Source organism: Clupea harengus, chromosome 8 (assembly GCF_900700415.2).
Source record: "Clupea harengus chromosome 8, Ch_v2.0.2, whole genome shotgun sequence".
Taxonomy (NCBI): domain Eukaryota; kingdom Metazoa; phylum Chordata; class Actinopteri; order Clupeiformes; family Clupeidae; genus Clupea; species Clupea harengus.
In genome coordinates this window covers 20985474-21013448 of record NC_045159.1, presented here as the reverse complement: position 1 = coordinate 21013448, position 27975 = coordinate 20985474, and the positions used below count along the sequence as shown (strand labels likewise).

The following is a 27975-nucleotide window of genomic DNA, read 5'->3' as shown; positions in this document are numbered from 1 at the left end:
TTAAAGGTGCTGTAAGTGTTTCTTTCAAATGTCTTCGAGAAAACCCCCATATGAGTCTAGTCTCTTCTGCTCTAGTCCTTGCTGTGTTGATGCAAAATGATTGGCTGGCTGGGAAGTTCCCTGATTGGTTTAAATAGCTTTAATATGCCAAAGCTTAAGTCAAAGAGTACACAGCCCAGGAGAGTCCAGACACACCCTCTCTTGAAGGCTAATGAAAGGTGTGAGATTGTTGGGACTGTGATATTCTGTATCTGTGATATTCAGTATTTTTGTGAAAATCATCTCTTACAGCATCTTTGAAGTCAGAGTAGCTGTGCTCTCTGGTGTGTGAAGTAGGTTGTGCATGAGAATTGTGAAATCATGTCTACTTATACGGCCAGTTCTAGAAAGATAAGCTCCATGACCATGTACTAAGTGTGGTGTGAATGTGAATGAACTGTTTTTAACATGGACCGCATCACTTCAGGCACTATAGGGAGATGGAATGCAAGTGGTGAATTCTGTTCTGATCTGTTGAGTCTTGCCAGCTGTTGACATAATGACTTGAAACACTTGTGATGAGCACAATCTGACTTATCAACGGTAGACATTATGTATCAAACAACCCCAGATGTGTCTGTCTGTTTCTGTCTGTTCCACTTCCTGCCCCCCCCCCCCCCCTCCTGGAATTGTGGGATACCACCTTAATATGAAGGAGCCTAACCCTTTTTGTCATAGTTCTGATTAATCATGCCTTGGAGGCAGGGACACTGAACCAAGAAAGTGCAACTGAATGAAAATGACTATGATCTATGATCTGAGATGATTTGAAGTAAAGTGTGGGCAGTGAAAGGGTTTTAACCTCTTCCCCCCCCTTAGTGTGTGTGTGACTGAGACTAGAGATGCAAAGGCTGTATGACCCTCCATCCTTCCAGGTCCAGGGCAGAGCCCCTACTCTTCACCCCCACGACCCCACAGCCGCTTCCCTTCCTCCAAGGCCGCTTCCCACTGCGTTCTCTTTCTCCCCATTCTTTCAGTCTGTCATCCTTTTCCTCTTCCATTTCCATCCATCCCCTGGTTTACTCTCTCTGAGGCCCCGTTTACACCGAGCCTGGATTGCCTGAGTCCGGAATTGTTTTTGGTCTAAATGTTAAAATGGTCTTAATGTGCCTTAGATATTTAATTCATTCAGCCAATATTATATTTCTGATAATGTCATCAGTTATCAACTTTTTCTGCCTCGAGCCATGATCTGAGGATCTATTGTTTGAGTCTTATTATATAAGTTCAGGGGAGATCGCGGATTCTCTCTCTGTCTTTGCGATTGTCGAGAAAAAGCCATTTTTTGGCTTTGAATGACTTTGTGGTTATTTCTCACTAGTTAAGAGGTATAACAAAATCACTGTTACCACAGCACTCAAACAGGACTAGTTAGAATCGCGCACTTTGCCATAACCCTCGTTTGTGTAAGTTAAAGTTTTGAAACTTCTGTCTATAATACAAATCTTTTCACGTCAGATTTGCTCATATAGGCAATGGTCTGATGCAAATAGATTAAACAGTGATAGATTTAAGTGTGGCTTGTTAATGTCATCCCTTTCCTAACCAGCCTCTTAACAACATCGATTAAGTTTATGTTGTTGCTGTTGTGAAGTGACGCAGCAGGGTTAATAAGGGTTCAGGCTGAGGTTGCGAGGCGTTCACGTGGGGCAATTAAGTCATCGGGTTAAAAAGTGTGCGGATCCAGTGTTTACACGAACACGGATCCGCTGGCGGGTTCGAATCTACCCACTCTTGAGACCGGATTCAAAAGGTTGCAGATTCAGTGACCAATCTGCCGGGTTCGTGTAAACGAGAGGCCGATCCGACAACATTTCTTTCCGGATTCAGGCAATCCAGGCTCCGTGTAAATTGCCCCTTAGCCAATCACATCAGTTTATCTCCACTTATTTTGTTGAAACTGATCAAAGTGTTTTTGGTTTCTGCCACCACAACCTCTGATCTGCATGACGGCATGTGCCTGTCTGCCTGCCTGCACATTTAGTTTTCTTTTCTTTCTTTTTTTTGTTCTTTCTTATTCTTTTAGTCTTCCCTTATTTCTTAATTTCTGTCTTTCTTTTCCTTCTGCTCTGTTATTTTCTTTCTTTTCTCTTTGGTCGCGTTTCCCTTTTTTCCCTTATAATTTCTGCCATCCCACACAGATCAGGTTGCAGCTGTGGGACACGGCGGGCCAGGAGCGCTTCCGTAGCCTCATTCCCAGCTACATCCGCGACTCGGCCGCAGCTGTGGTTGTGTACGACATCACAAGTAGGTACCCCACCAGAACCCCCCTGCCCTCCGTCCAGTTCCCTCCTTCTCTCACCACTTCCTCTTCCCCCCCCTCCTCTTCTCTCCCCCACCCCTTCTTTCCCTCTCTCTCTCTCTCCCTCTCTCTCTCTCTCCCCCGCTCTTCGCTGTCTCTCTGCTCTCTCTGGTGCTAACACGACTGGCTAGGTGCGACTGCAGCTTTGGGACACGGCCGGTCAGGAGCGCTTCCGGAGTCTGATCCCTAGCTACATACGAGATTCTACTGTGGCCGTGGTTGTCTTTGACATCACAAGTGAGTGGGGCTCCCATTGGTGGAGGGGAAAAAAGCCCAAAACATCGCTGGAAGAAAAGCAAACCAGACTGATCTGTCTGATCGTCCTCTTCAGATGTGTCCTTTCTTTTCTTCACTGCTTTTGCTTCCTGAGTCCAACGCTTTTTTCTTTTTTTTTCTTCCTTCCTTCTTTTTCTATCCCTTTCATTTCCATTTGGCTGTTTTGATTTCTCACGCCTCTTTTTTTTTTTCTTGTCATTTTGTGACCGTGGTCTGCTGAGCGTCCTTCTTTCTGAAAGCTGAGCTTATGTACATTCATCGGGTGCAGTGCTTTTAGTGATGAACTTCATCGGTAGATGAACTAAGTCTTCAGCTATAAGTTAGTTCAGTGTGTGGTCCAGAAGTGACATTTAAGTCCCACGGAAGATCATGATAATAGACTTTCTTTCTTTGAATTTACACATTAATCCACTGAAACTACTTCTTTTATCAAGTTGACTATTTGCAGATTTCTACCGCCACCCTTACTTTTAGGAGATGTCACAGTGTAACATTGATGGCATGGATAATGCATTGGATGATGCTGTGCTCTATAAGAGGATATATATATATATAGTTTGGTTCCTTTCATTTGGACTTTTCTGGTTCTGTTTCTCCTGACCCATGGCAAGCTTATAATGGGTGGAGTGTATTTTGATTCTGTACTTTTCTTCAGATTTTACTAATGAGTGGTCAGATTTGCAGTGAGCACCACAAAGCCGCCGTCTACTTAAGTACGACTTAAGAACTACTTAAAAACACTTTCACATTAGTATGTTGGGTTAGGAACTCTGATAGTAAACCCACATTTTAATTAGTTATCATGAGACTCCAAATTCCCATGGGGTTTATGGTAGTTGTGATTGTATTTGAGCTCCTGTCAGTAAAATTATTGTATTTTTCCATATGTGTAGCTCGTCAGTGCTTCTATATTTTTGCTTTGTGGGCTGACGTCTTATCTCTTACGCTTTCCTTTATAACGGCCAAACACTCCACAATGTCATTTAAATATCATGAAATATAATCAAAACTGCCAGAGAAGCATTATGAGATGAGATGATGAGAGGTGTCTCTTGAAATAAAACTCCTATAATCGTTCTTTCCTTTCCCTTCCCTTCCTTAACACACACTCTCTCTTTCTCTCTCACTCTCTCTCACTCTCTCCATCTGTCTAAATGTATGTTAGATGTCAACTCCTTCCAGCAGACCACAAAATGGATTGATGATGTCCGAACCGAGAGAGGAAGTGACGTCATCATCATGCTGGTTGGGAACAAGACTGATCTTGCAGATAAAAGGTTTGGACCCTGTGTATTCTTGTAAGGTGTCAGCTGATTGTGGGCATGGTTATATATTAGTTATTATTAAATGTAAGTATTTTGTTGTCAACAGAAAATGGTTTTGATTCCTCCATCCAAATACTTGTCAATGTTTATTATGATTGAATGCTCACCAATGTCTTTAAAGCTATGCCCAGTACATTTGGTTACATTTTTACAAGTAGATATTAGACCAAGCGCTGATTTGTACCAAAGGTGTAAAGTGAAAGTGCCATGTGTACTTCCCAAGAGTACTTTATTCATTTGGTCACATGTATTTCAACCCTTTCATTCGCTGCAGGCAAGTATCAATTGAGGAGGGCGAGAGGAAAGCCAAAGAGCTAAATGTAATGTTTATTGAGACAAGTGCTAAAGCAGGCTACAATGTGAAGCAGGTGAGTGTGTGTGCCGTGTGTGCCGTGTGCTCCCACATGCTGCTGCTGCTGCTGCTCTCGTCTCTAGAGGTCTTTCAGAAGGAAGCCAAGGACCATTAGCGAAGGACCATTAGGGGAAGAACATTTCATTTCAATTCAATTTTATTCATCTATGTAGCGCCATTAGAAATTGACTCTGTCTCAAAGCGGAACATGTCTGTCTGAGAGGAAGCTAACTCGTGTTACGCATGGCGCCATTGTTTAGTGCTGTGGGGAGGGTTACTTTTCAAATGTGTTCCACAACAGATTACAGAATAAATCTCCTAAAATGTGGTTTGTAACGTTATCTGTTTAGATAACTCAAGGCGAGTAACGTATTCTTAACACATAGGATTACATTAGGATTGTCTTCCATTTGAATAGCTGTGAATGAAAGTTATGTCAGATCATGGAGCTTTAGAGCCCACCACCAACCCCATCCCCTGCACATAAATGACTCCCAACACTGCCCAAATAACCTCCAACACTGTTGGGTGGGGTTGAGTTGCAGTTCCCCCTAATTAGAGGTTACTACTCCAAAGTGAAACATGTTAACTTCAAATGCAGCTCCCCAGAAATTCACAAATGTACTTCAACGAACAGACGGAAGACCACATTGTGTCCATGGTTTGGTTTCTATGGGGACCCCTGGGACCGGGCAGGAACAGCCACAGCAGCATAAAGAGCCGCGGCCATCATCTTCCATTTCTGTGTTTTTACTGTTTCTCTCTTTTTCTCCCTGCGTGCGTGTGTGTGCGTGTATGGGTGTATGTACTTTTGTGTGTGTGTGTGTGTGTGTGTACGTGTGTGTGTGTGTGTGTGTGTGTGTGTGTGTGTGTGTGTGTGTGTGTGAGAACGTGGGTGGCATCTTCTGTTGTCCCAGACAAATAACCACAGAAGAGGGTGAGCAGAGGGCAAAGGAACTGAGTGTTCTGTTTATCGAAACGAGCGCAAAGACAGGCTACAATGTGAAACAGGTAGAGAGCGCGCCTGTGTGTGTGGCTGGCAGTCTGCTGCTTGAGCTCAGTGCCTATGGCCACGCTCACGCTTGTGTGCGCTAGTGCATCAGGGAGACGGCCTGTCTGTCTGTCTGTCTGTCCAATGATTGGGAAGGCGCTCGCCCACCCCCCTTGGGCTGCAGGCATCAAGCTCTGCACCGGGACAATTGAGTGTTGGTGTCAAAATGAGGCGGATATTAGATTTGAATCAAATGGGGATTTAATTTGATCTAATCTTTATTCTTCACTCACGGTAGTCAGTATACAAATTTGCATGGTTCTGACTCTCCAGTAAATGATTGAATCACATCACAATTTTATCAAATCTTTCAGTTACTTTTTAGAACTTTAATGATTCACATGACCAGTATGTCTGATCATTTTAAGATTTTCATTTTTCTGTGGTAATTCATATCGGCTTTGGTTCACGACTGCTGCATACTTTTATTTGAGCTTTCAACCATGCCACTAAAATAATTCGTTTTTCTGGTGTGTGTGTGCTTACATCCGCACAGCTTCTCTTGAGCTTGCAGTGTGTCTTAACACAGTGAAAATATCCTAACACGATGTGAATGTCTCCTTTATAACAGAAAGGGAAGAGATGCATGGTGTTGTGTGCTATTGAATACCACCCACTTGTTTTTATTTGTCATTCGATTGAAATTAATGAACATGACTGTCCTCCTCTTGCTGATGCCTGTTGAACTTAACAAGACTCCCCATCACCAGGAGGGTGCCCACTGCTAGGATGTCAGCCAATACGACTTCCTTTACCCCTTTTATATAGACTGGGGCGTGGCACTGCCAATAAGACTTCCTTTACCCCTTTTATATAGACTGGGGCGTGGCACTGAGTTGACCCAGGTTTGACAGTAGTAGCCCCCAAGTGATGACAGAGTACACGGCATTCAGCACTGATGTAATTAATAGGAAATGAAAGTGTCTGTCGCACAGTGACGGACGGCTGCTGATCCCCAGCAGGTAGGGGAGCAGATCACATGGTGCAAGGTGCTTTGAAAATACCAATGTGTAATTCCAGAGAATGTGATGCCAGGTAAGTAAATAGCTGGACGTGCCTGGGAGCTGGGATTTTTATGCCGGGTGTGTGTGTGTGTGTGTGTGTGTGTGTGTGTGTGTGTGTGTGTGTGTGTGTGTGTGTGTGTGTGTGTGTGTGTGTGTGTGTGTGTGTGTGTGTGTGTGTGTGTGTGTGTGTGTGTGTGTGTGTGTGTGTGTGTGTGTGTGTGTGTGTGTGTGTGTGTGTGTGTGTGTGTGTGTGTGTGATGGAGCCGATTCCAAAGCCCTGCCCTGTGTGTGCCACTGGTGATGTTATTTACCTGGAGTACTGATGTGGTCTGTTTCTCCTGAAGCTTTTCAGACGTGTGGCTGCTGCTTTGCCTGGCATGGAGAGCAATCAGGACAAGAGCAGAGAAGACAGTATCCTCCCTCTGACAGTGTGTGTGTGTGTGAGGGTATGTTTGACTGTGTGTGTGGGTTGGGTGTGACTGTGATCATCAAAGTGTGTGTGCAAGTATATGTGTGTGTGCGTGCACGTGCACATTGCTCATGCGACTCTGCCCATGTGTGTGTCCTTGACTCGTGCCTCTCAGTGATTGACATAAAGCTGCCTGCAGATTCACCAGAGCAGCCTGTCAACGAGAGTGGCTGCTCCTGTTAAGCCTTCACCACAGCCTCCTTTTCCTCTCTCTCTCTCTTTCTCTCTCTCCCTCTCTGTTTACTGTCTGTCCACCTTTTCCACTCTATGCACTCACATTATTTCTTTCTTTACCTCTCCCTCTGTCCCTCTTTCTCTCGCTCTCTCCTCCTCTCTTTCTGCTTGTCTTTCGTGGGGCTCAGCATCACTGCTTCTCTAAGGCTGGCGTCCTCCTCCCCTCGGCTGCAGAGTCAGTATCCCAGCCTGGGAGACAAAAGAGAACACTACTGGTCCATCGTCATTGTCGTCGTGTTTTTGTGCTGATTCACTGAGAAGACCTTAAGCTTAACAAGCACAACGTGGATGTGAATGGTGTTTCCTTTCGTTTGCTCTTTTTTTCATGGTTAATGTTTTTTTTTTTTTTTTTGTTCGTTCGTTCTAATTTTTTTGCTTTTGTCCATTTCACTTTGGGTTTGGAGAAAAAAAATTGTCATTGTTTTTGCATTACCTTGTAAGTCACTGTATCATGTTAACCTATGTTTACCCATATGAATGGATGCCCGACTGAAATACTATTAAGAGCACCCGAGCCGTGACGTGACGAGTTGGCCATGCGTTGTAGTGTTTATGTGTTCAGGACCCGCTCTACACACGACCTACTCAAGTTACGTGTGCGGAGTCTAGTGCACAGTGTGTAGAGCAAATATTCAAATCTCCAATCACCACAGCGCAGCATAATTCCAAGTGTGCAGTCAATGGCCAGTGCTGTGGTGACGGTAAAACCCAGAACCATTGTGTTCAGTACGCCATATGCAGCAAATTGCGCCAAGGCGTGGACATATTGGTTTCTGTCTCTCTGCAAAAAAGATTATGTTTTTACTGAAAGAAATGGTGTCCCTTTCTTCACTGGTGAAGAGTTACAATTAACAATGCACAGGCAAATCAGCGTGCTGTTGTCCCCTTACCTGCCAGTCCTAACGCTGATCCAGTGTGTAGCTGTGTCCCCCTACCTGCCAGTCCTAACACTGATCCAGTGTGTAGCTGTGTAGATGCTCAGACGCCCGGTGTGGGCCGCTAAATCAATGTGGGAAGAGTAAGCAGTCAACAGCAATGAGAATTGTGTTTACAAAAGATGGATTTTGATTTTGATGTATAAAGTTGACTCTCGTAGTGTAAGCCACCGTGTGGCCTATGGGTTGATGGATTGATTGGCTGCCATGGCAACAGAATGAGCGCTCCGAGTACTTCCCCAGTCAGAACAGTTCCCAGAAATCTCCTGTCCTAGCTATTACTTTTACCTCAGCTGCCATTTCTCAGTGTTTTTCCTTTTTTTTTTCTTTTTTTTTTTTTTCTCTTTTCTTTTTTTTTTTGATTTTTCACATGTCGTTCCAGATTAAATAATCTATAGATTTTAAAAGAGTGTAGGTGAAAAAAAAATATGCTTAAAAAACAACAGTAGATGTTAATAGGACTTCTTTTGTATATTGAGGGAAGTGTCATACGTCTTTACTTATATCAGATAATATGCAGACATGCCTTGTAAGTGTTCTGTTTTATAGGGCTTCCACTGGTCTGGTTATTGTTAGCATTGTAAAGTTTGATTTTCATGTTATATCAATTCTTTAGATGGAATTATTTTATTTTATTTTTTTTTAATGGAAATTATTTAACATGTTAAGTCAATCATGTTATAATATATTTATTTCTACTGGATCATATGACACCTTAATTTTAGCAACTGATTTGAAAAAAAAAAAAAAAAACACGTCCTGCCCCAAGGTGAAATCATCGACTATGCTAAGCTACATGCCATCTAGGACAGTCACATTTCTAATTCATACCTGAACAACATACAGTGCAATGTGGTTATTTTTTCATATCTTCTGGAAGAAAAATCACCCTGTTATTTAGCCATCACTAGTTTGGTCCTCCTGTATGTGTCATGATTTCTGTTTGGATGGATTTTAATAGTCACTGCAGTGTGCTGTTGTGATGCTGTGCACAAAAGCCCATACTTTGCACTGCTAGATATCATGTGTGTCTTATTGATATCCCTAATAAAGATCTGTATTTAGTAACTCGCGACACTTTGGTCTTTCTTTTCTGGTGGGTGGATATAAAGGCATTTAACTGGAGGAAAGACAACTAGGGAAAGGGTGTATGTGATGAGTTGTACATTTGAACAGCCACAGTATAGAGTAGATTTGAACTGTTTCTCATTTTCTGCTGACATGCCACACACACACGATGGGAGCGCTTAGGGTTATGTAAGGCCGAGTTGTAGAAAGAAATCCTACTTTATCTCAACTGCTTGCTTTGGTTTGCCATTGGTAACTCATGCGGTAGCTTAGGACACTGATTGGTTTGAGTGTATCAAACTATTTACATTTAGTCATTAAGCAGACAATTTTATCTAAAGCGACGTACAAGGGAGAGAACAATCAAGCTATGGGCAAAATAGACCTAGTGTAACAAAAAATACTATTTTACATAAGAAATAGAAAAAGTGCAGGGATGTAACTACTGTAAGTGCAAGTTAAGTATATACATTAAGTACAATATGTCTGTGGTCAGTTCAGAAAGCAAGTATTGAATATCACTGCTATCCTATCTGAAGAGACACCTAAACCATCTCTTCACAAATGTAGAAAATGGGCAGTCTCCCTCTTGGGGTAATATTGGGAAACCCGTATCTGTCTAACCAACCCTCTTCATTGCTTTAGCAAATAATACCAATAAAAGATCAGGTCACAGGAGCTGACATTAACAGCTTTATTACATGGCAGAGAATGTATTTTGACATCAGCACAGCACAAGTCCACATTAGATGCTGAGTCCTGGGATGGTGCCTACATTTAGACTAAGGCATGTAACCGCTTCAGGTTCGTGTCTAGCTTGCAGTCAATAGTTATTTTGAGAACCAAAAACCTCAGGCAGTTTCTAACAAATACTTCGTTCATTTTCAAAAAAATGCAAATACAAATATAAATATAAAAAATATGTCAAATAACATACAATGAAGCAAGTTTTTTTCTGGACTGTATTTTTGCAAATACTTTCCTTATACTGGCCCTGTGCTTTCTTTATACTGGCCCTGTGTTTATCTGTACCTGCTGTCTTTATATACATTATATACAAGGATTTTCTATAACCTATAAACTGGCATATTTTCATTGTATTCAAATGCAATGACAATAAAGGCTTTTCTATTTCTATAGACTGTCTATGCAGAAGTATTCTACTTCACAGCCATGGTTTTGCAAGTGGGACGTTCGGAGTCTCCAGAATATGTAGTAACTGTAAAATGTATATATTTGTAACAATATGTTTTCGATTTGTACAATTATGCAAGCATCCAAAAGTTTGTGTGAATGTTTCTGCACAGATAACTTGCTTCCCTGGGCTAGTCAGAAATAAAATGGCATGCTTTTTAACATCTTTTTCTGGAACAAGCTGCTTCTGGGCCTCATCTGTTCCAGCATCTTCTGAAGGTTTCCCCCAGTAGTGAGTAGGTTTCCCCCAGTAGTGAGTGTAGGTTTCCCCCAGTAGTGAGTGTAGGTTTCCCCCCGTAGCGAGTGTAGGTTTCCCACCAGCCAACCTGGTCAGCAGCTCTACTGCTGGAGCCTGAAGTGCTGTCCTGGTAATACTGAGAGCGCCGCGCGGCCTCCGCTAGCAGAACCAGAACGGCATCCACATCAACGAGCGCATGGAAGCGCCCGCAACCATGCCCGCTAGCAGCCCCAGTGCCACCTGCTCTCCTATGCCGTCGTTGTATGGCTCGTGATGGATCCACACGTGGTGGGCAGCTGAGAGGGGAGAGGGGGGGGTTATGCGTCACTTGCTTTAACATTGTTATGTAGCACTTCTGGACATTCTTATGAAGCTCTTAAAGAGTCTAATCAAATGAGATGTTAAGATGTTAACTCCTGTAAACACTAACTACAACTTGGACCATATCAGAGAGAGAGAGAGAGAGAGAGAATAGGCACACGAGTGAGAGAGAGAGAGAGAGAGAGAGAGAATAGGCACACGAGTGAGAGTGAGAGAGAGAGAGAGAGAGAGAGAGAATAGGTACACGAGTAAGCCTTTGTGTCAAGCTGTATTTACCTCCATTGCCAGGTGCCACACAGACATTGTTGTGGCCGTCCACTCCAACCGTCTCGTATGTATTATCACACGGATCGTACACGAATACCTAAAGAAACAACCAAAACCATGTTACACACACGCTATCATACACCAAGACCATGTTACACACACGATATCATACACAAAGACCATGTTACACACACGCTATCATACACCAAGACCATGTTACACACACGCTATCATACATCTGTTACACACACACTATCATACGCAAAGACCATGTTACACACACGCTATCATACATCTGTTACACACACACTATCATACGCAAAGACCATGTTACACACACGCTATCATACGCAAAGACCATGTTACACACACGCTATCATACATCTGTGGATATTTCCAAACTACCGACAAGTACTGCAATGTTTTACAGTCAGCGAGGCCTTGGCCATGCAATCTGATGTCCAACAGTCCTCTACTGGGTATTTTCATAGAATACGTTTATGTTGAAAGTGTTTGGAGAGCATACACAGTAGAGGAATACAAAATCCAGAATTGAACCCATCAATTTTACAATTATACCGACTAGATATTTTCTTACATGGTGTGACAGACATAAATGCTTTGAATAACAAATATGCAGTCTGTACTTACTGGGTTTCTCTTGGCCTCCATGATGGTGAGTTTCCATGCCCTGCAATGACATAGACAAAACAATCACGACCATTTTCATGTAATTATTTAGCGAAAGCTTTTTTTCCCCCACAGTCATGTTCTTGTGCGAGGAGTGTGTAGAGTAGAGTTCATTAGAGGTCATTAGACTTACAGTGCCTCGTCTTCGCTGTTGGCACACAGGATGATGTCCGAGCCGTCTCTCATGGTCACCACCAGGAGGTTTTCCCTGGGCTGGTTGTCTGGTGGGATCACACCTGTGTACAGGAGTGTCTAGGTTAGGCGTCTGTACTGGCAAATGGGATTCTGTCTCTCTCTATCTCTACCTCTTTGTATCTCTCTCTATCTCTTCTGTCTATGTCTCTAACTCTTTCTATCTCTTTGTATCGCTCTCTCTATCTCTCTCCCTACCTCTTTCTATCTCTCTATCTCTCTTCCTACCTCTTTCTATCTCTCTATCTCTCTCCCTACCTCTGTCTATGTCTCTATCTCTCTCCCTACCTCTGTCTATCTCTCTATCTCTCTCCCTACCTCTTTCTATCTCTCTATCTCTTTACCTACCTCTTTCTATCTCTATCTCTATCTATCTCTCTCTCTACCTCTTTCTATCTCTCTATCGGGGGGAGGGATAGAAAGAGGCACAGATGTGCCCCCCCCCCTTTTGAGCTGAGTTCTCCTCAAGGCCTCTACCTTATGAAAGGGGTTTTCCCTTGACACCCTTGACACCCTTGCCTATGTGCTTGGGACAATTGCAATTACCAATGGTGCTACAGAAAGGAATCAAACTGAATTGCACTAAACAGAACTAGCAGGTCAGTCGTGAATCAGGGCCAGATTTGCCTGAGGCCCACTGGGGGCCGTGAGACGAGGGGCCACTCACCTGCACACTCCAGCCCAGACCTGACATTGATGCAGGAGTTTTTCAGACCCACTCGTGTTTCGTAATCCCTCCGGCTGTCTGACTTGTAGAAGACGAGACTCCCGTCGATCCACAGGTCACACCAGTTGTGTTTCCAGCGCTTGAGCATGGAGGCTGAGGGAGGGAGACGCCAGCGTTCACAGCAGGAATGCAACAACAGAGCTGCACAGTGACGAGGGAACTTCGTGACATCTGGTGGCTGTTGCCTAGGGCTTCTGCCTCTAACTCGGCCTCCAGGACAGATTGAGTATTTAGATTTAGCTTTAGATTTAGATTTAGTAAGAGCGTGTGTGCAGTTAAAACAAGCAGAAGGATTGTCCTGTAATTCTGTAATTAAAAGGTCAATGCACTGAGTATTCTCAAAGTGAAACTTGTTAAATGGTTTCATTGAAAGCAGAGCTAATTATCAAAGTTGATTGTCAAGGCTAATGAGCATTTCCAAATACGGTTTATAACATTTCTGTCTCCCAAACATCCTCCCTCAAACACTGTTCTACATCTGTCTGTGATGGATATAAACCTAGTTTGGGTTGCTCAGGTACGGTGAGTCACTTCAGACTTCAGCCACTGACAAACAGACAGGTAAGCTGATTATTCGCAGACTGCTATAAGACAGCAGTTTCATAACCCAGACACTCTTCCCACCGGTAGAATCAGTTTTTCACCACATCTTTGGTAAGATATGGAATCAGATCCATGTGCGTTAAGTTATGACTCTGTAATTACCCTTCCTATGAGCTGCAGGTGAAAAAACAATAATTGTTATTGTCGTCCTGTACAAATCTGTGTCACCATCTGATAGTGTGGACAGCACACAGAAGATACAATCATACATAATCATATTTGTATTCACGTCTTTACTCTTTTCTCATTATCAGTCTTATTTACACCGAACATAAAAAGAGAAAGACCAGCCAGACTCAACAGGCCACATGGAGGATTAGTTTGTTAATTAGCTTGTTGCTAGTTTGCTGTACTGTTGCCCTGCTGTTCCTTCCTATTACTGTGTACCATGGATGTAATTAACAACAACAACAACAACAACAACAAAAATATCATATTCCTTATTCGTAAATTAATATTATCTCTAGGTCACACTCCCAATACTATTCTAAGAAATGTCAGGATAATAACTTGGTGAAACTCACTCTTTCTCCAAAGCCATCCAGACTTCATCAGAGCCATGGTTCTCAATTCAGGTACTGTGGTGATGATACTCCGTTAAATATCTCCTCAGGATATCCCTGGTGTATGGTGCAAGAGGGATGTTTCTGTGAGGACTGAGGGCAACAGTGGCCTTAATATTCCTTACCTGAGGTGGGAGGGACTAGAGAAAGTTCCACAGAGCTGAGTGGGTGGCTGGGTGCTTGTCAATCGCTGCTAGGTCACATGATGCCCTCTGTAATCCCCTAATAGAGAGAGGGAGAGGGAGGGCTGTGGGATGTAACCTGACAGATAATCCTGGATTAGTGGACTACCCTCACACACACACACACATACACACACACTCGGTTATGATGTCACAGTCTGAAATGTTCTGCCTGTCCGGTTCATTTCTTACTTTCCCACTCTTTTCCCTTACTTTCGAATAAACAAGTTGTTCACTGTTATTCGTGTACATGGCAGGGTCATCATCCTTTTCATACCATTCATAGAAACAGGTGAACATAGACCCCCCCACACACACACACATAAAAAAAACATCTTAATCTCTGGGTAAATTTAGCTTCAGGGGCAACTGTTGTATCCATTTCAGTGAGTCACTCGTGGGTAGGATGCTTTTTTTAGCCGGTAGAAGTTTAGCCGACTCACATGCGTGATATTGTTAGTTACAAACGTTATTTTAGGATGACACACATTCTATTGGGAACAAGGACCTCAGGAAAGGTCACATTCTTCTGGCTTTCTCCAGAGAGAACATCTCAACTGTTCTGCTGAACTGTTTGATAACCATCTGTTGACCGTCCTGCCGTGTCCAAATGTCTGTTGCACAATTACATGTGCAGGTGAAGGTTTAGACACTTCTAGATTGTATATATTGCATTCCCTGTATAGACTGATTATTGCTGTAGAGATTGTATATTCAATCCAAAATGGCCGTGTCCAACAGTCTAGCCCTCAACAGTCTCTGGACCTGCGGTGGCTTCTCAGGAGTCTGACATCCTTCTGATATCCAAGAGCACAAGTAGTCTTTGCTTCCCCGTGCTCCACGGGGTATTTTATGCCATTTGTGATCAAGATATTTTCATTTGTTTCACAACTCTGTGTCCAAATGTACTTTTGCATTGTTTTACTGTATAGGTGATTCATTTCATCTTATTCCACCTCCTTCTCTGAGTCAAATATGAAAACTGCACTTTAAAGTGCATAGACATAACATGTGTGTCACATTTACGCACTTATTAATTCATTTTAAAAAGCAACTTACAGTACAGGCATATATTTTATCTAGATGTGCTTGCTGGGAATTGAAGAAATGACCTTGGTGTTTTTGCACCTTTTTTAGTACCTATATGAAACTACAGATGCTGACAACTGTTGACTTATATTACAACATTCTGGAAATATTACTTGACTGTTTGTATAGCCTAGAGCCCTACATCAAGCCTACAGGAATTTTAGCATTTCGAGAATAGATTTAATGAGCCTAATTCTATTAGGCATTCTGCATGGTCAGTGGGTAGCATATCAATGAATGAATTATTAACAATATCAGTTCCCACGTTAGAACTGAAAAGTAAATGTAGATTTGTCCGATGACCACGAGAGGGCAGTGTTCTACCACTCGATGCGTCACAAAATCCCTAGATCATATGTCCTGCGTAATTTCTCAGCCGTCCACCACGGACGTACCCCTCTACCGGAAACCCCGCTCAATTTCCATTGCAAAGTTTGCTATTATGTTCCCCTCAGGCTGCAGTTCTCAGCAGTGCCTAAACGAAGGCGTCTGAGCACGGATCGACATGGCCGCCTGATCTGTGTTTCCACAAACTTGTGTTCCCTTTTGTGAGACTAAACTTGGGAATCTATCCAGCACTGCAAAGGATCTGGAGTTTTTTTTTGTTTTAAGGGAATACAGCGATAAGCAAAAGTTTCATAATGCAGCCTCCTCCGAGAAAGGTGAGTTTTCCCACTTTCCGTTGTAACCACTTGGATGCATCTACTACAACAATGTTGGAAACCGTTCGATTGCGTCGACTATCTTTGTAACACATTCGTCAACGTTGGTATTTATGTTTTTGTTAACGTGCAAATAGCATTTTCTACAAACATGCAACTTTACCGATAAGGATTGAATTTAAGAATTGAGCATAAACTCTTCTTGGGCATTGTTCGATAGTAGCTTGTAATTTGCAACAGTTGGTTGGCAGGCACAGGCTGAGTATTACAGGGGCAATGTTATAGCTGTTAAACTGACATGTTAAAGGATATTTTTGGAAGTACACATTTTGCTGAATAACGATGGCCCCATACAGCTTTGGCAGATGCTTTTAATCTACAAAAAATGTGTTTGACATTTTAAGTTAAGCACTTAATTTACCTGAAGTAACTTTCCTCTGCTTCTCTAAAAAAAACTGATGATAATTACTGTATTACACTGTAACAAGCCACAAACGCATAATTAGCTTCAGAAAAGTCAACAGATAACTGCATGATATCTAAAGCTTCTGAGTATTAACTAGGCAACTCATAGAAATATGTTTTTCACGTGTTTTTCGTCTAGTAGGCTATTGGACACAGCAGACGAAACACGCCACATTTTGATCTGTCTGTCTTGTTGGTCCTAGAAGTTCAGTAATTAGAGAAGAACAGATATGGCCTACTTTAGGTAGAGAGGCTTTCAACGAAACAGGATACTACCAATTCAGCAGCATCTTCTTCCCACAGTAGAGTAACCGAAAAAGGAGATTTTACATTCATGCAAACCATGGACTGTATATACCTGTATATATTATATACCTGTAAACAGTCCTTGATTCAAACAATTTCAAACAACTCAGAAACAGACAAAGACCTCTATTAATCGTCTGGGCAGTTTGTGGCAATTGGTGTAGATATTTGCCTGTTTTTACGCCCTCTTTGTAAGTATTGCAATTCACCATCTAAAAATCGTGCTTTTTGTTTGTCATTTTTTGCCAGCCCTTACAACCTAACCTCTGAGGTGGCACTTGGCATGTAGGCCATTACACAGGTAGCTTTCTGATCAGCCAAGTTGGAAGGATACTTTCTCTTGTGTGTGTGTGTGTGGGTGTGAGAGAGTGTTAAAAGAAGCAAGAGAGTGTACTTCCTCTGTACTGTGCTAGGTGTCTCTGTGGATAGATGTCTCTGCTATATGAATAGATATACATTCTGCTAAGTACCTAAACATAAACATATCATTGGTCCTTGTCATCCCCGCCCCCCGCCCCTAGGTGAAAGTCACCCAGGAACTGAAGCACACTCACGCAGAGCAGATGGGCCGGCTCCATATCAAACATCAGGCCGACTGTGACTTACTTGAAGACCTGAGGTAAATAAGGCAGCATGGACTGTGGATGAGTCTGCTCCATGGCAGCTTTTCAAACAGTTCTCTTCAGGGGGTAGTAAATCAAAAACCTTGAATGCGTTGTTACAGAAGTCACCTTGGATAAATATAGGCCACATTTTGTATTAGGTGCACTAAGGCACTATGCACTTAACTTAATACATAACTGATATGTAAGTACAAATGCATTTTTTTATATGAGGTCAGGATTTGTAACATGCCCTGACTTTAGAAGTACATATTACTTGTGTAAGAATAGTGTGATATGGGCATATTATATAAATTATCTAAATGTACATGAATGTATGTACAGGTGTTTTTCTTTGGGATAGTGCCTTGTGAGTGCGTCAGCTTTAGTCTCTCATGCTGATAGCATCCCAAATGTGTTTTATCTGTAGGTAGGTGTAGACATGCAGTCAGTGTCTGCTCTCATCACTGATGTCAGTTTCAGTCACTGAAAACTTCCTCCATATTCAGCGCTGTACTTTGCCCTGGTGTTACTGTGGCTGTTATTAATAGTTGTTTGCCTTTGCATTGCAGTCACATAGTTAAGTGGCCATTTCTCCACCCAGTTACCAAATCTATAGTTGCTATAGTAATAGTATATATTTTGAGATTATTGACAGAGCTGCCGGCTGCCATTATATATTGTATACCCTCCACTTTACATATTGGTTCAGCCAGAGCTGTGGTTCCCAAAGTGTGGGTTGGCCCGCCTCGGGGAAGGGGGGTGGGTGGGTGTTACATCAGGGGGGGTGGGGGGGGGTTGAGGGTGGAAAAAACAGAACGAGAACCCTGAACAACCAGCTACTTGTCAAATTAAGCACAGTGCTCTCTCAGCATAGTAGTGTGTAACTAACCTATTTGGTGACTAGTTTATAAAGACTAGTTTGATTAGTGACTAGTCAAACTAGGAGCTTGTAATTAACCTATAGTGTAATTCTAGTTCATTACTTATAAAATATGGTCAGGGTCTACCGTTTGTATTATTTTTGCAATATGTTAGAAGGGATATCTAGCCTAATGATTAATACAGTGGACACACGTCTAACAAGAGCCAATCCAAAGAATGGAAAGATAAATAGCCAATCATAAAACCGTATTTCACCCGGCCAGATTTCATCTGCTATGCCTGAGCTGATTTTTTATTAAAAGTTTAACTGATTGATACATTTAAATTCAAATTGTAAGCGGTTCAAATGTAGAAACTATGTTTAAGAAAAGCTATGCAACAGAAGCCTCTGTTTGTCTGTTATTAAAGGTGCATCATTAAGAGCTTCAGCTGCTGTTATTAAAGGTGCATCATTAAGAGCTTCAGCTGCTTGGTTTAAATAGTAAACTGACTTCACTCTTGTTGTCTTCGTTGTTTACAGGACTTACAGTCAGAAAAAGGCCGTTTTAGAGAAGGACTACGCTCAGGTTTGTACACTGGTTTCATATTGATTGATCATATTGATTGCGTTGATTTTAATTAGCTTGTTTGGCAACTGATGCCTGTACTGTCTCCCATTTTTCAAATAGTGATAAAGTAATGATGCCTCCAAATGTATATGCTATTGTGACGGAATATATGATGCTCTCAAATGTCTATGGTATGGTGGTATTGTGGCGGAGTATACGATGCTTTCAAACGTCTATGGTATATGGTATTGTGGCGGAGTGTATTGACTATCTAACGTATATGGTATATGGTATTGTGGTATGTGTATACATACATATATATATATATATATATATATTATCAAATGCCTTTTTAGGTTTGGTTCTTTGACCAGTTGATGGGGAAGACTGAAAAGGAAGACCCTTAACTAGGACTGAGGTTGCCATGGCAAATCAGACTGTGTGGTGGGGGGTGTTGCCATTGCAATGTTAGGACACCACAACCTAGTGGGTTTGTTCGAGTCTGTCTTGAGAATTTGAGAGGAGAAACATGCTTGCAAATACCACGCCGATGTCTCTGTTTTATTTTGGCTTGGGGAAATGCCAGCCAAATATTGACTCTGGCCTCCACATGGCTTCTCCGGTCACGGTCCCTTTGGCTGAAACATGATGTCATGAGATAATGCATTTCCTTCCGGCACTGTGCTAGACTTAGCCTTGTGTGGTTTCACAGTCTAGCCATCCACGCTGGTGTTGTGGGGATTCAGAGTGTGTGTGAAGGTCTCTCGCTGGTGTTGTGGTGACTCAGAGAGTGTGAAGGACTCACGCTGGTGATGTGGGGATTCAGAGTGTGTGTGAAGGTCTCTCGCTGGTGTTGTGGTGACTCAGAGTGTGTGAAGGACTCACGCTGGTGATGTGGGGATTCAGAGTGTGTGTGAAGGTCTCACGCTGGTGATGTGGTGACTCAGAGTGTGTGTGAAGGACTCTCGCTGGTGTTGTGGTGGTTCAGAGTGTGTGTGAAGGACGTTAAAGAGGAAGAGTGTGGTAGCTTTAGGAAGCTGGCTTCAGTTTGTAATCAGGTGGTTGTCTCTTTGGTTCCTTATGGGACAGAGTGCCATCTCAGCAGTCCAGTGTGTGCTGTGACGGCCTCACCAGTGGGCCTGGTCGAGTGTGTGCTGTGACGGCTTCACCAGTGGGCCTGGTCGAGTGTGTGCTGTGACGGCTTCACCAGTGGGCCTGGTCGAGTGTGTGCTGTGACGGCTTCACCAGTGGGCCTGGTCCAGTGTGTGCTGTGACGGCCTCACCAGTGGGCCTGGTCGAGTGTGTGCTGTGACGGCTTCACCAGTGGGCCTGGTCCAGTGTGTGCTGTGACGGCTTCACCAGTGGGCCTGGTCCAGTGTGTGCTGTGACGGCTTCACCAGTGGGCCTGGTCCAGTGTGTGCTGTGACGGCTTCACCAGTGGGCCTGGCTGTTTGACGTTGTGGTCGGGGTGCAGGTTGTTTATCTCACAGGCCCTGGTTTATGGCCCTGATGGGCGACTGCTCTATCTTTGCAACACCTTATGTCTGAGACTCTGTAGTTGTATCTTTCAGTGTTACAACACGCTGCTTTCACACACTGACACGAGCTACCAGAGCACATTTCTGTTGTGTAATGTCAGGAGTTCTATTAGCTGACATTAGACCACTGCAGCGTTTACGGTGAAGCAATCCTATGATTAGCAGTATTACACACCTGAGATTTGAATCTGCCGTGATGAGATCAAAAGCAGGAGATGGTTTCCTCCCCACCGTCATGTCTGGATGTACAGTTATATAAATGTGATGTATTATTATTATTATTATTATTATTATTATTATGTTCTCCAGTGTCATTATGCTGAGATGACATGAAAAGGGTGACCTATGCTCCTTTTCTCTCTAAATGCTGTTTTCGGGTCTCCATTGTATTTTACAGAACATAATGGAACATAACATGATAGGGGACAGTATTAGAAATAGACCGAAAAGTGGTGTGGTAGTGTTCTTCTTCAGTTGACACAGTTGAGATGACTTGACATGACATGACCCATATCTGCGTGTGTTCGGGTGACTGATGTCTCCTAGCACAGCCTTGTCCCCTGCTAATCAAACAGCCACATGTTCCAAAGTAGCAGTAGCCCTAGAGATAGAGAGAAGTAAAGAGGGAAAGAGAGAGAGTAGCAGCCCTGTCCATGTGGTTTCCTCTGTGAGGGATTCCTGTAAAGGTCATTTATAACATTGACCTAATGACTTAATGATGATGATGTCATCACTCATCCCTTACACAGTGCTCTTTGAACGGGCTGTTCAGAAGAAACAGGAAGTTGTTTTACTGCTCAGCAGGAGCAAATAGCTTGTGCAACGCTAGATCATATAATGGCATTAATAAAGTGTGTACTACAGAACACATATCCTTTATTGTGCAACGCTAGATCATATAATGGCATTGATAAAGTGTGTTCTAGAAACACATATTCTTTATTGTGCAACGCTAGATCATATAATGGCATTTATGACGTTATGCTACAAAATGCCTCTGTATCATTTCCCCCAGTTGAAAATGACAAACTGCATCCTGTCTGAGTTTCCTGGTCAGAGTGCTGATGGGTGAATAGCTTGGATGGATGTAGTGTTTCCTGCAAGAGTCCCCTCATGTCCGTTAGTCACATTCATTATACTTCCTCTGTCCTGTCCCTTTCACACCCACCTACAGAAAGCAGGATCTGTGAGTAGCTTTATCTTTGTTTAGGAACGGGCCTAATTAATAATTAGTTAATAGTTAATAACAGATGTAGTCGCAGCTAAGTAGTCATTAATAAGCACAGAAGGGATTTGTTTAGAGTGGGCTGGCTTTGAGATAAGGGACTGGACTGTTATTGAGGCACTGAGCAGCTATCTGCTTTGGAGAGCCAGCACAAGGGGACAGGCCAGTGCATCCCCATAAACAGGGACTCGGGTCTCACATTGGCTAAGCTGGCATCATGTGACCTGGCATAAACTCTGCCTGCCACCCTCGCTTCTTGCCCAGGTGTCCGAGCGACACAGCCGGTCACTCAGTGCATCCCCTTCTGTGGAAAAGAAACGCCACTGTCTCTCGTGGGACGTGACCCCCAGTGATCTGCACCTGCACCCAGCCATGTGTTCAACCCTCTGAAAGACCCTCTGAAAGACCAACCCCCCTGTCCCCCTGCCAGTGCCCGCTGTGCCAGGGAGCTGCGTCTGCAGCCATGCCAACGATGCCAGCGGCTTGGACAATGACGGTTTGTTGCCGTGTTGCTTTGGCGGCGTGTGATGGTTGGCCCTGGGAGTGTGTCGGAGCCGGGCTGGGCTCTCTGTATTCAGGGCAGGAATGCCCTGTCATGGTCTGGGCGGTTTCAGGCACAGTCACAAATGAACGCCAGTCTCTGAATGTCTCCTTCTGCTGCATCATAAAGGCTTATCTAGGTCATACATGCCGTCTGCCGTCTGTTAAGCGTCTGCTGCTGCACAGTGTGGAAATATAAAGCAAAAATGTGTCCGTCGAGCTGTCATGTTTTTTCTTCAGCTACTAGGGTGATGTGCGTTACTCAGTAGTAAACAGGACATTATTAATGTTTGAATTATTTAAAGATACGCAGAACAGGGTCAAATCAGACTTCTGTTTAATTGTTTTGTACGGTTGATGTTGGTTAGAGAGTGTTAATTCGAGTTTTGTCTGATAAATCAGATCCTTTTAATCACCTCCTAACACACACACTTACCTCTGGGTGGCCACAAGGTTTTCACCACACCACCACAAACAGGGCTGCACACGTTATGTAAGGGCACTGTGGTAGAAGTGCATCCAGATGAGACGCTATGGAACTCACTCGGCTCAGAGAGCCCACTAGCCAACCACAAACATGTCTATTCTGGCCTCGCTAAAGGTTGACCATTTTCCTCTGGCCTTTTCACTGCAGACTCTACATAAGCTGGCCTCCCAGTATCTGAAGCGAGATTGGCCTGCTGTCCAGTCAGAGAACAGTGAGCACAGGTAAGATAAACACTCATTCTGGAGGTTTTATAAAGTGCTTATTATGACTGATGCTTTCATGGAATGCAAGAAGGCAGATAGTTGCGCTTGAAACTGAATGCAGCCGTTTCAGTCCTGAATCCCCAAAGACTTTGGAGCAGACTTTGTCGTATTGTTCCTGAATGGCAGGCACAGCATCAGATTGAATTTCCTCTTCCTTTGTTCCGATAATGGCAACATGAAGCTGTCAGGATTCCCTTTTAGGATTGAAAGACATAATGATAATGCCTCTTTTGTTTCACAGTACATTCATTTAAATAATGCCACGGTAAAAACTGGCACGTTGCATTAGTGTGTCACCCCACCGGCCACCTCACCGGCTTAAAATGGCAGGAGCTGTCTTCGTGATCATGATCGATGATTGATGATGATTTCCCAATGGCTATGTAGTTCTACACATATTGTTTAATGACAGACAGGGCTTGTCTTTCAATCTGCACTCTCTCTTTGTTTCAATGATTTAGCAGTGTTGAAGCTTTCCCATTCATTCCTTTCAAAAGACATAATGCTCTCTGGAGTCTTCAACAGTTGGCCTCTTTGAATGCTAGTAGTAGTAGCTAATCGCTACTGTTCTCCGCACGTGTCCCAGGCATATTTGCACGGTATGGAGGGCCTACCTGGAGGGCATGGTCCAGGTGACTCAGAGCCGCATCAGCGACTGTGAGAACTACAGAAGCCACATCTGTGAGCCCATCAAGACCTTCAGACTGCACAAGGACCAGCAGCTAAAGAGGGTGAGGACCAGACCAGATATAGATACTGAAGACTCTCCAGTGGACGCATGTGATATTGATGTACTGGTTGTGTTGGTAATGTCATATATACTGTGGTTATGTTGGTTATGTCATATATACTGTGGTTGTTAAGTGTTTGTTCATTAAAGGCAACAAAGGTCATCGGTATCTGATGCTAACTTAACCCCTGAAAATCCCAGTAAATAGACACTGAAGGCATCCTATTGTATTCTGTCACAGTTCAAATCAGACGAATAGACAAAGAGTTCATATTTGAACTTCAGATCTGCCTTCTGTCTCCTTGTGTGGCCTTCCTCTAAAAGTCTCCTAATTAGAAATGGTGTGTGTTTGTACCCAGTGTGTTGAGCAGCTGACGCGCATCCAGACAGAGCTGCAGGACACGGTGAAGGACGTGACCAAGACCAGGAAGAAGTACCAGGAGACTGAGCAGATGGCCCAGGCCGTGAGGGAGAAGGCTGACATTGAGGCCAGGTAGGTCCTCTTTCTCGTAAAAAATATCTTGTATATTTCCTCTGGGAAAAGGAAAGGTCCAAAGGTAAATTGTTGGAAAAGTCTTTGTGATAACAAAGTTTTCCCACTGAAATGGCTCCCATGCTTAATGTGTAACTTGCGCTGTGTGAAGCACAGGCAGGTGGACATGCTAGCAAAGAGGCTAAATCCCATAGGTGCTAGTATCTGCTGCTAGCATGCCTCATCAGGGAGTGATGTTTACTCACTTCACAGCTCTGTGTCTGCTCCGCTGACATGACCTCAGTAACGGCTACCCCAGGCCTGTGTCATCACCAGGCTAATTGAAATGATGGAGAGGGCCAGTGTTTGGGCTCTGCTGACATGTTAATGTATCTCCCCGCAGACGAAAATATTATGCTACTGCACAGGGTGGGTTTTACAGCCCAGATGCAGAATTTGAGAGACCAGTGTCACTGGCCCCAGAACCTCCTCTCGCACCTCCTCTAGAACTGCCACTTTAGAGGGCCAGGCAGCAGGAAGAGAGGGAGGGGAGGGAGGAAGGAGGCAAGGGGGGGGGGGGGGGGGGGGGCATTGCTTTTGTGGGGCACTGGGGTGATTGATCTATCTGTCAGACTCCGAGGAAGTCACACCTTCAGTCCAAGAGGGGGCATTTCAGACGTGGGAGGGGGGGGGGGGGACGCCTTGACGGAGAAATGCATGAGGTGGAGAGAGTTCTATTGGGGTGGCTGTGTTTGAAGTGCTATACTGTATCATGCAGGGTCTGCTAGCGAAGGCAGAGCGCTGAAAACAACCCCAGTGAAAGCCGGAGTTGAGTTCCCAGAGAGCATTGCTCCACACTCATGCTTTTGGCTCTCTTTTCAAGTGATGTCATCTTGTCAGGCGGACATTCCTGTGCTTCTATACTTTCTTCAGTGGACTTCTAGACTTAAAACCGTCAGGCATGAACATGTTGGGTCATGTTATAAACACTCCTCATCTCTCTCTGTCTCGCTCTGTCTGTTTCTGTCTGTCTTTCTTCCTCTCTCTGTCTACCTCTCTCTCTCTCTCTCTCTCCCCCCATCTTTATGTTTTCCCCTCAAGGTCCAGGCTCAGCCTTTTCCAGTCCAGATCTAGTTTAAAACGGGCCAGTGTGAAGGTGAGTTCTTCATTGTCTATCGAAGAATCACTGTTCAGTTCAGACCTAATGCACCACTGATACCGTTTTTTAAACGCATCTAGTTTTCATATTTTTTTTTATATACGTGGTCTGTTTCTGATGTTTTGCAGTTGAAGGCCAAGAGGAATGAATGTAACTCCAAAGCCACCAATGCCAGGAATGACTACCTGCTTATGCTGGCGGCTGCAAACGCCCATCAGGAACGTTACTACGAGACAGACCTCATCAACTGCCTCAATGTGAGCCTGCAGACATGGGGAGACATATGAGACTTCCTGGCAAATACTCAGACCACACTGTACTGGCATCAGCACAAACTAATGCACAGGCACAAGACACAATATAGATTAAAACAGCCAAATGCTTCAGTAAGAAGAACTAGGCTATGAATACCTTCAGTCACATGCAGTGAAGTCCAGAAGAAGGATAATTGGAAAAAAGACTTTGAGACCTTTGAAGCTTTGAATGACATTTGTATGAGAGTGTATGTTAGCTTTATTAGCGTGTATGTTAACTTTATGTTCATGCATATTTTCGAGACTTTTTAGATGTAGCCAATATGATTGAGCAAGACCAAGACATGTTTAGACACTTAAGAGGGGTTTTCTGTGACAACTCTGAACCATATGATCGATCACATAATACTAGGTGGGACAGTTGGTGCATATTTGCATATTTTACAGACAAAAATGAGCTAATATGCTCCCTTTTAAAACAGATTCTCACTGTCAGAACCTTCACTGAGTGCGTCTGTTGATCTGGTCTTGTTTATCTTGTTTCTTTCAGGTTCTGGACGGCAACATTCACTACCACATCAAGAGCTATCTGCTGTCTCTCTGTCAGACGGAGCTCAACGCCTCGCAGGCTGTGCACAACACGTTCAGCTCCCTTCTGGAAAAGTCCAACCAGGTTGGTATTCCTCCGATGTCTCAAGAAAATATCCTGTGCTAAAAATAAAAAAAAAGAGTTGAACATATTGATATTGCATTCTATGCCACAACTGAAAAAAGTTGTTCTGGTTATTTCTAATTACTCTTCACCGTTGATCATTGATATTTCCCACCCGACATAAGTATCATACATGCATATGAAGCGTGTTGAGATTTAGATGTTTTTGTGGGGTAGTGCAGCAGCGTTGTTTGCCCTACCTGAAGGGACTCTGAGAGGAGCCGTCCTGGGCAGTCTGCTGTGGAGGGGGCTCACGTTACGTCTGTGTAACATGATGAATGTTACCATTAGTTTCCACTCACTGCAGCATGCCCCTATCCTCGGTTTTACATGTCATGCGCTTTCACAGCGACTCGTATTTCTGCCCGCACACACACACACACGCACACACACAGTCACATACACACACGCACACACACGCACACACACACACGCATACACACAGTCACAAACACACACACATGTGCACACACACATACACACACGCGCACGCACACACGCATACACCCACACACATACACACATACACACATGCGCACACACAGTGCGGGTCATTTTACAGCCCAGCCCCCGTGCTGTTTTCCCTGTTTGGAAATGTCAGACTGTTGTGGGGTTTGGTGCTTGTGTTTACCAGGCTCTTCTAACTAACCACAACAACTTACAACAACTCACCAATCACTGGAAAGCAACATGACTCAGAGACCGCATTTAGGGACTTTTTGTAGGACAACTTGTAGGACTAAGACATTACACTGGATTCTATTTTGAGCATGTATCTGAAAGAACGTGTGTTCATAGTTTTGTTTATAGTTTTGCATGTGTGTCTGTGTGTGCGTGTGTGTGCGTGTGCGTGTGTGTGTGTGTGTGCGCTTTATTTATCAGGCGATGCAGGACGTCTGTCAGCAGCTCTTTATCCAGGAGCATGCCATGTTTCAGAAAGCCCCGCCCCTTCAGTTCCAGCCCTGTGATAGTGACTCGGTGAGTACACACACACACACGCATACACATACACACACACACACACGCACACACACACACACACACACACACACACACACACACACACACACACACACATACACACACACACACACAGATGTTCTCAACACAGTTCATACAAAAAAAATTCTTACCTTACTACATACTTCAGTATATTACATAATAAATTGTTTTCTCATTCTCTGCTTATCATTCATGTACAGCAGCAGTAGATGCTGATGTCAATAGCACTGTTAACATTTACAGAGAAAGAAGCAAAGAATAGGACCTGCTGGAGATGTACTCATACTCATAAAGTGACGAGTATTTCCACTCAAAACTTACTTAGGCAGTGGATGTGAGAGGATTACTTGAAACAAACGATAGCATACACTAATGTACAACTGGTTCAAATGATAGCGTACAACTGGTTCAAAAAATAGCATATACTAATTTACGGCTGGTTCAAATGATAGCATATACTAATGTACAACTGGTTCAAACGATAGCATATACTAATGTACAGCTGGTTCAAACGGTTCATGGTTTGCATCCAGCAGCTCCCTAAAGTGTCATCGAAAGCCTGACCTTTAACCCTAAGGAGATCCCAAGGGGCAGGGTGTAGCCTCCTCGAAAGCAGCCCGTCATTGGTTGGGAGGAGTCAAGCGTGAGGAGAGAGCACTTTGAGTAAAAAAGTGTTTTCATGAACTTTGCTGCCATCCATACAACATGTACTGACATATCTCCTTGCTCCCCCCCCCCCCCCCAGTCTTTGTGGTGAGCATGGCTTACACGGACGTGTGTGTATCTGTCAAAATCACAGCAATGTATCATAACATGATGTCAGATATCCCTACCCTACCTCTTTTGAGCCTTTATACCTACTAATATTAGCACACTTCTATTTCAGGTGTGTCACAGTAGTACACTTAGAAGTGAAGAGTACGTGACAAAAATGGAAATGAATGAAATAACATGAAGAGTGCAGAAATAGCCCTGAAGAGCAGTCTAGTGATTCTGGTCTGACC

At 43.6% G+C, this 27975-nt stretch overlaps 3 protein-coding genes across 3 annotated transcripts in view; 2 read left to right on the top strand and 1 right to left on the bottom strand.

Moving 5' to 3' along the window:
- Positions 1-9055, top strand: part of LOC105890491 (remodeling and spacing factor 1) — a 14332-nt gene extending 5277 nt beyond the window's left edge. Inside the window, exons 7-12 of the mRNA XM_031572724.2 lie at positions 2181-2318; positions 2473-2578; positions 3783-3894; positions 5212-5305; positions 6694-6760; positions 6934-9055. Coding sequence (XP_031428584.1) covers positions 2181-2318; positions 2473-2578; positions 3783-3894; positions 5212-5305; positions 6694-6760; positions 6934-7001 — 585 coding nt within the window. The 3' untranslated portion in view covers positions 7002-9055. The remainder of the gene's footprint in view (positions 1-2180; positions 2319-2472; positions 2579-3782; positions 3895-5211; positions 5306-6693; positions 6761-6933) is intronic.
- Positions 9056-10538: 1483 nt separating this feature from the next.
- plekhb1 (pleckstrin homology domain containing B1) lies at positions 10539-13944 on the bottom strand. Its single transcript, XM_031572285.2, has 6 exons — positions 13812-13944; positions 12625-12777; positions 11899-12001; positions 11727-11766; positions 11085-11172; positions 10539-10783 (listed from the first exon to the last, which is right to left on the bottom strand). The coding sequence occupies exons 1-6, from the start codon at positions 13846-13848 to the stop codon at positions 10647-10649; spliced, it is 558 nt and encodes a 185-aa protein (XP_031428145.1). The 5' UTR covers positions 13849-13944; the 3' UTR covers positions 10539-10646.
- Positions 13945-15543: 1599 nt separating this feature from the next.
- The window catches only part of LOC105890441 (F-BAR and double SH3 domains protein 2-like), a gene marked incomplete at its 3' end in the record, with an annotated part of 22060 nt that continues 9628 nt past the window's right edge, over positions 15544-27975 (top strand). The window contains exons 1-10 of the mRNA XM_031572723.2: positions 15544-15783; positions 17076-17173; positions 18562-18607; positions 22527-22600; positions 23229-23373; positions 23732-23865; positions 24946-25000; positions 25132-25260; positions 25808-25930; positions 26852-26947. Coding sequence (XP_031428583.1) covers positions 15763-15783; positions 17076-17173; positions 18562-18607; positions 22527-22600; positions 23229-23373; positions 23732-23865; positions 24946-25000; positions 25132-25260; positions 25808-25930; positions 26852-26947 — 921 coding nt within the window. The remainder of the gene's footprint in view (positions 15784-17075; positions 17174-18561; positions 18608-22526; positions 22601-23228; positions 23374-23731; positions 23866-24945; positions 25001-25131; positions 25261-25807; positions 25931-26851; positions 26948-27975) is intronic.

Bases quoted from the DNA above. Each gene is read 5' to 3' on its own strand.
- plekhb1 (XM_031572285.2), bottom strand. From the start codon at position 13,848: ATGGCTCTGATGAAGTCTGGATGGCTTTGGAGAAAGA. The intron at 11,173-11,726 runs GTAAGTACAGAC...TTGTTTCTTTAG, and splicing joins TGGAGGCCAAGAGAAACCCA to GTATTCGTGTACGATCCGTG. The intron at 10,784-11,084 runs GTAAATACAGCT...CTCCCCTCTCAG, and splicing joins TGTGGCACCTGGCAATGGAG to CTGCCCACCACGTGTGGATC.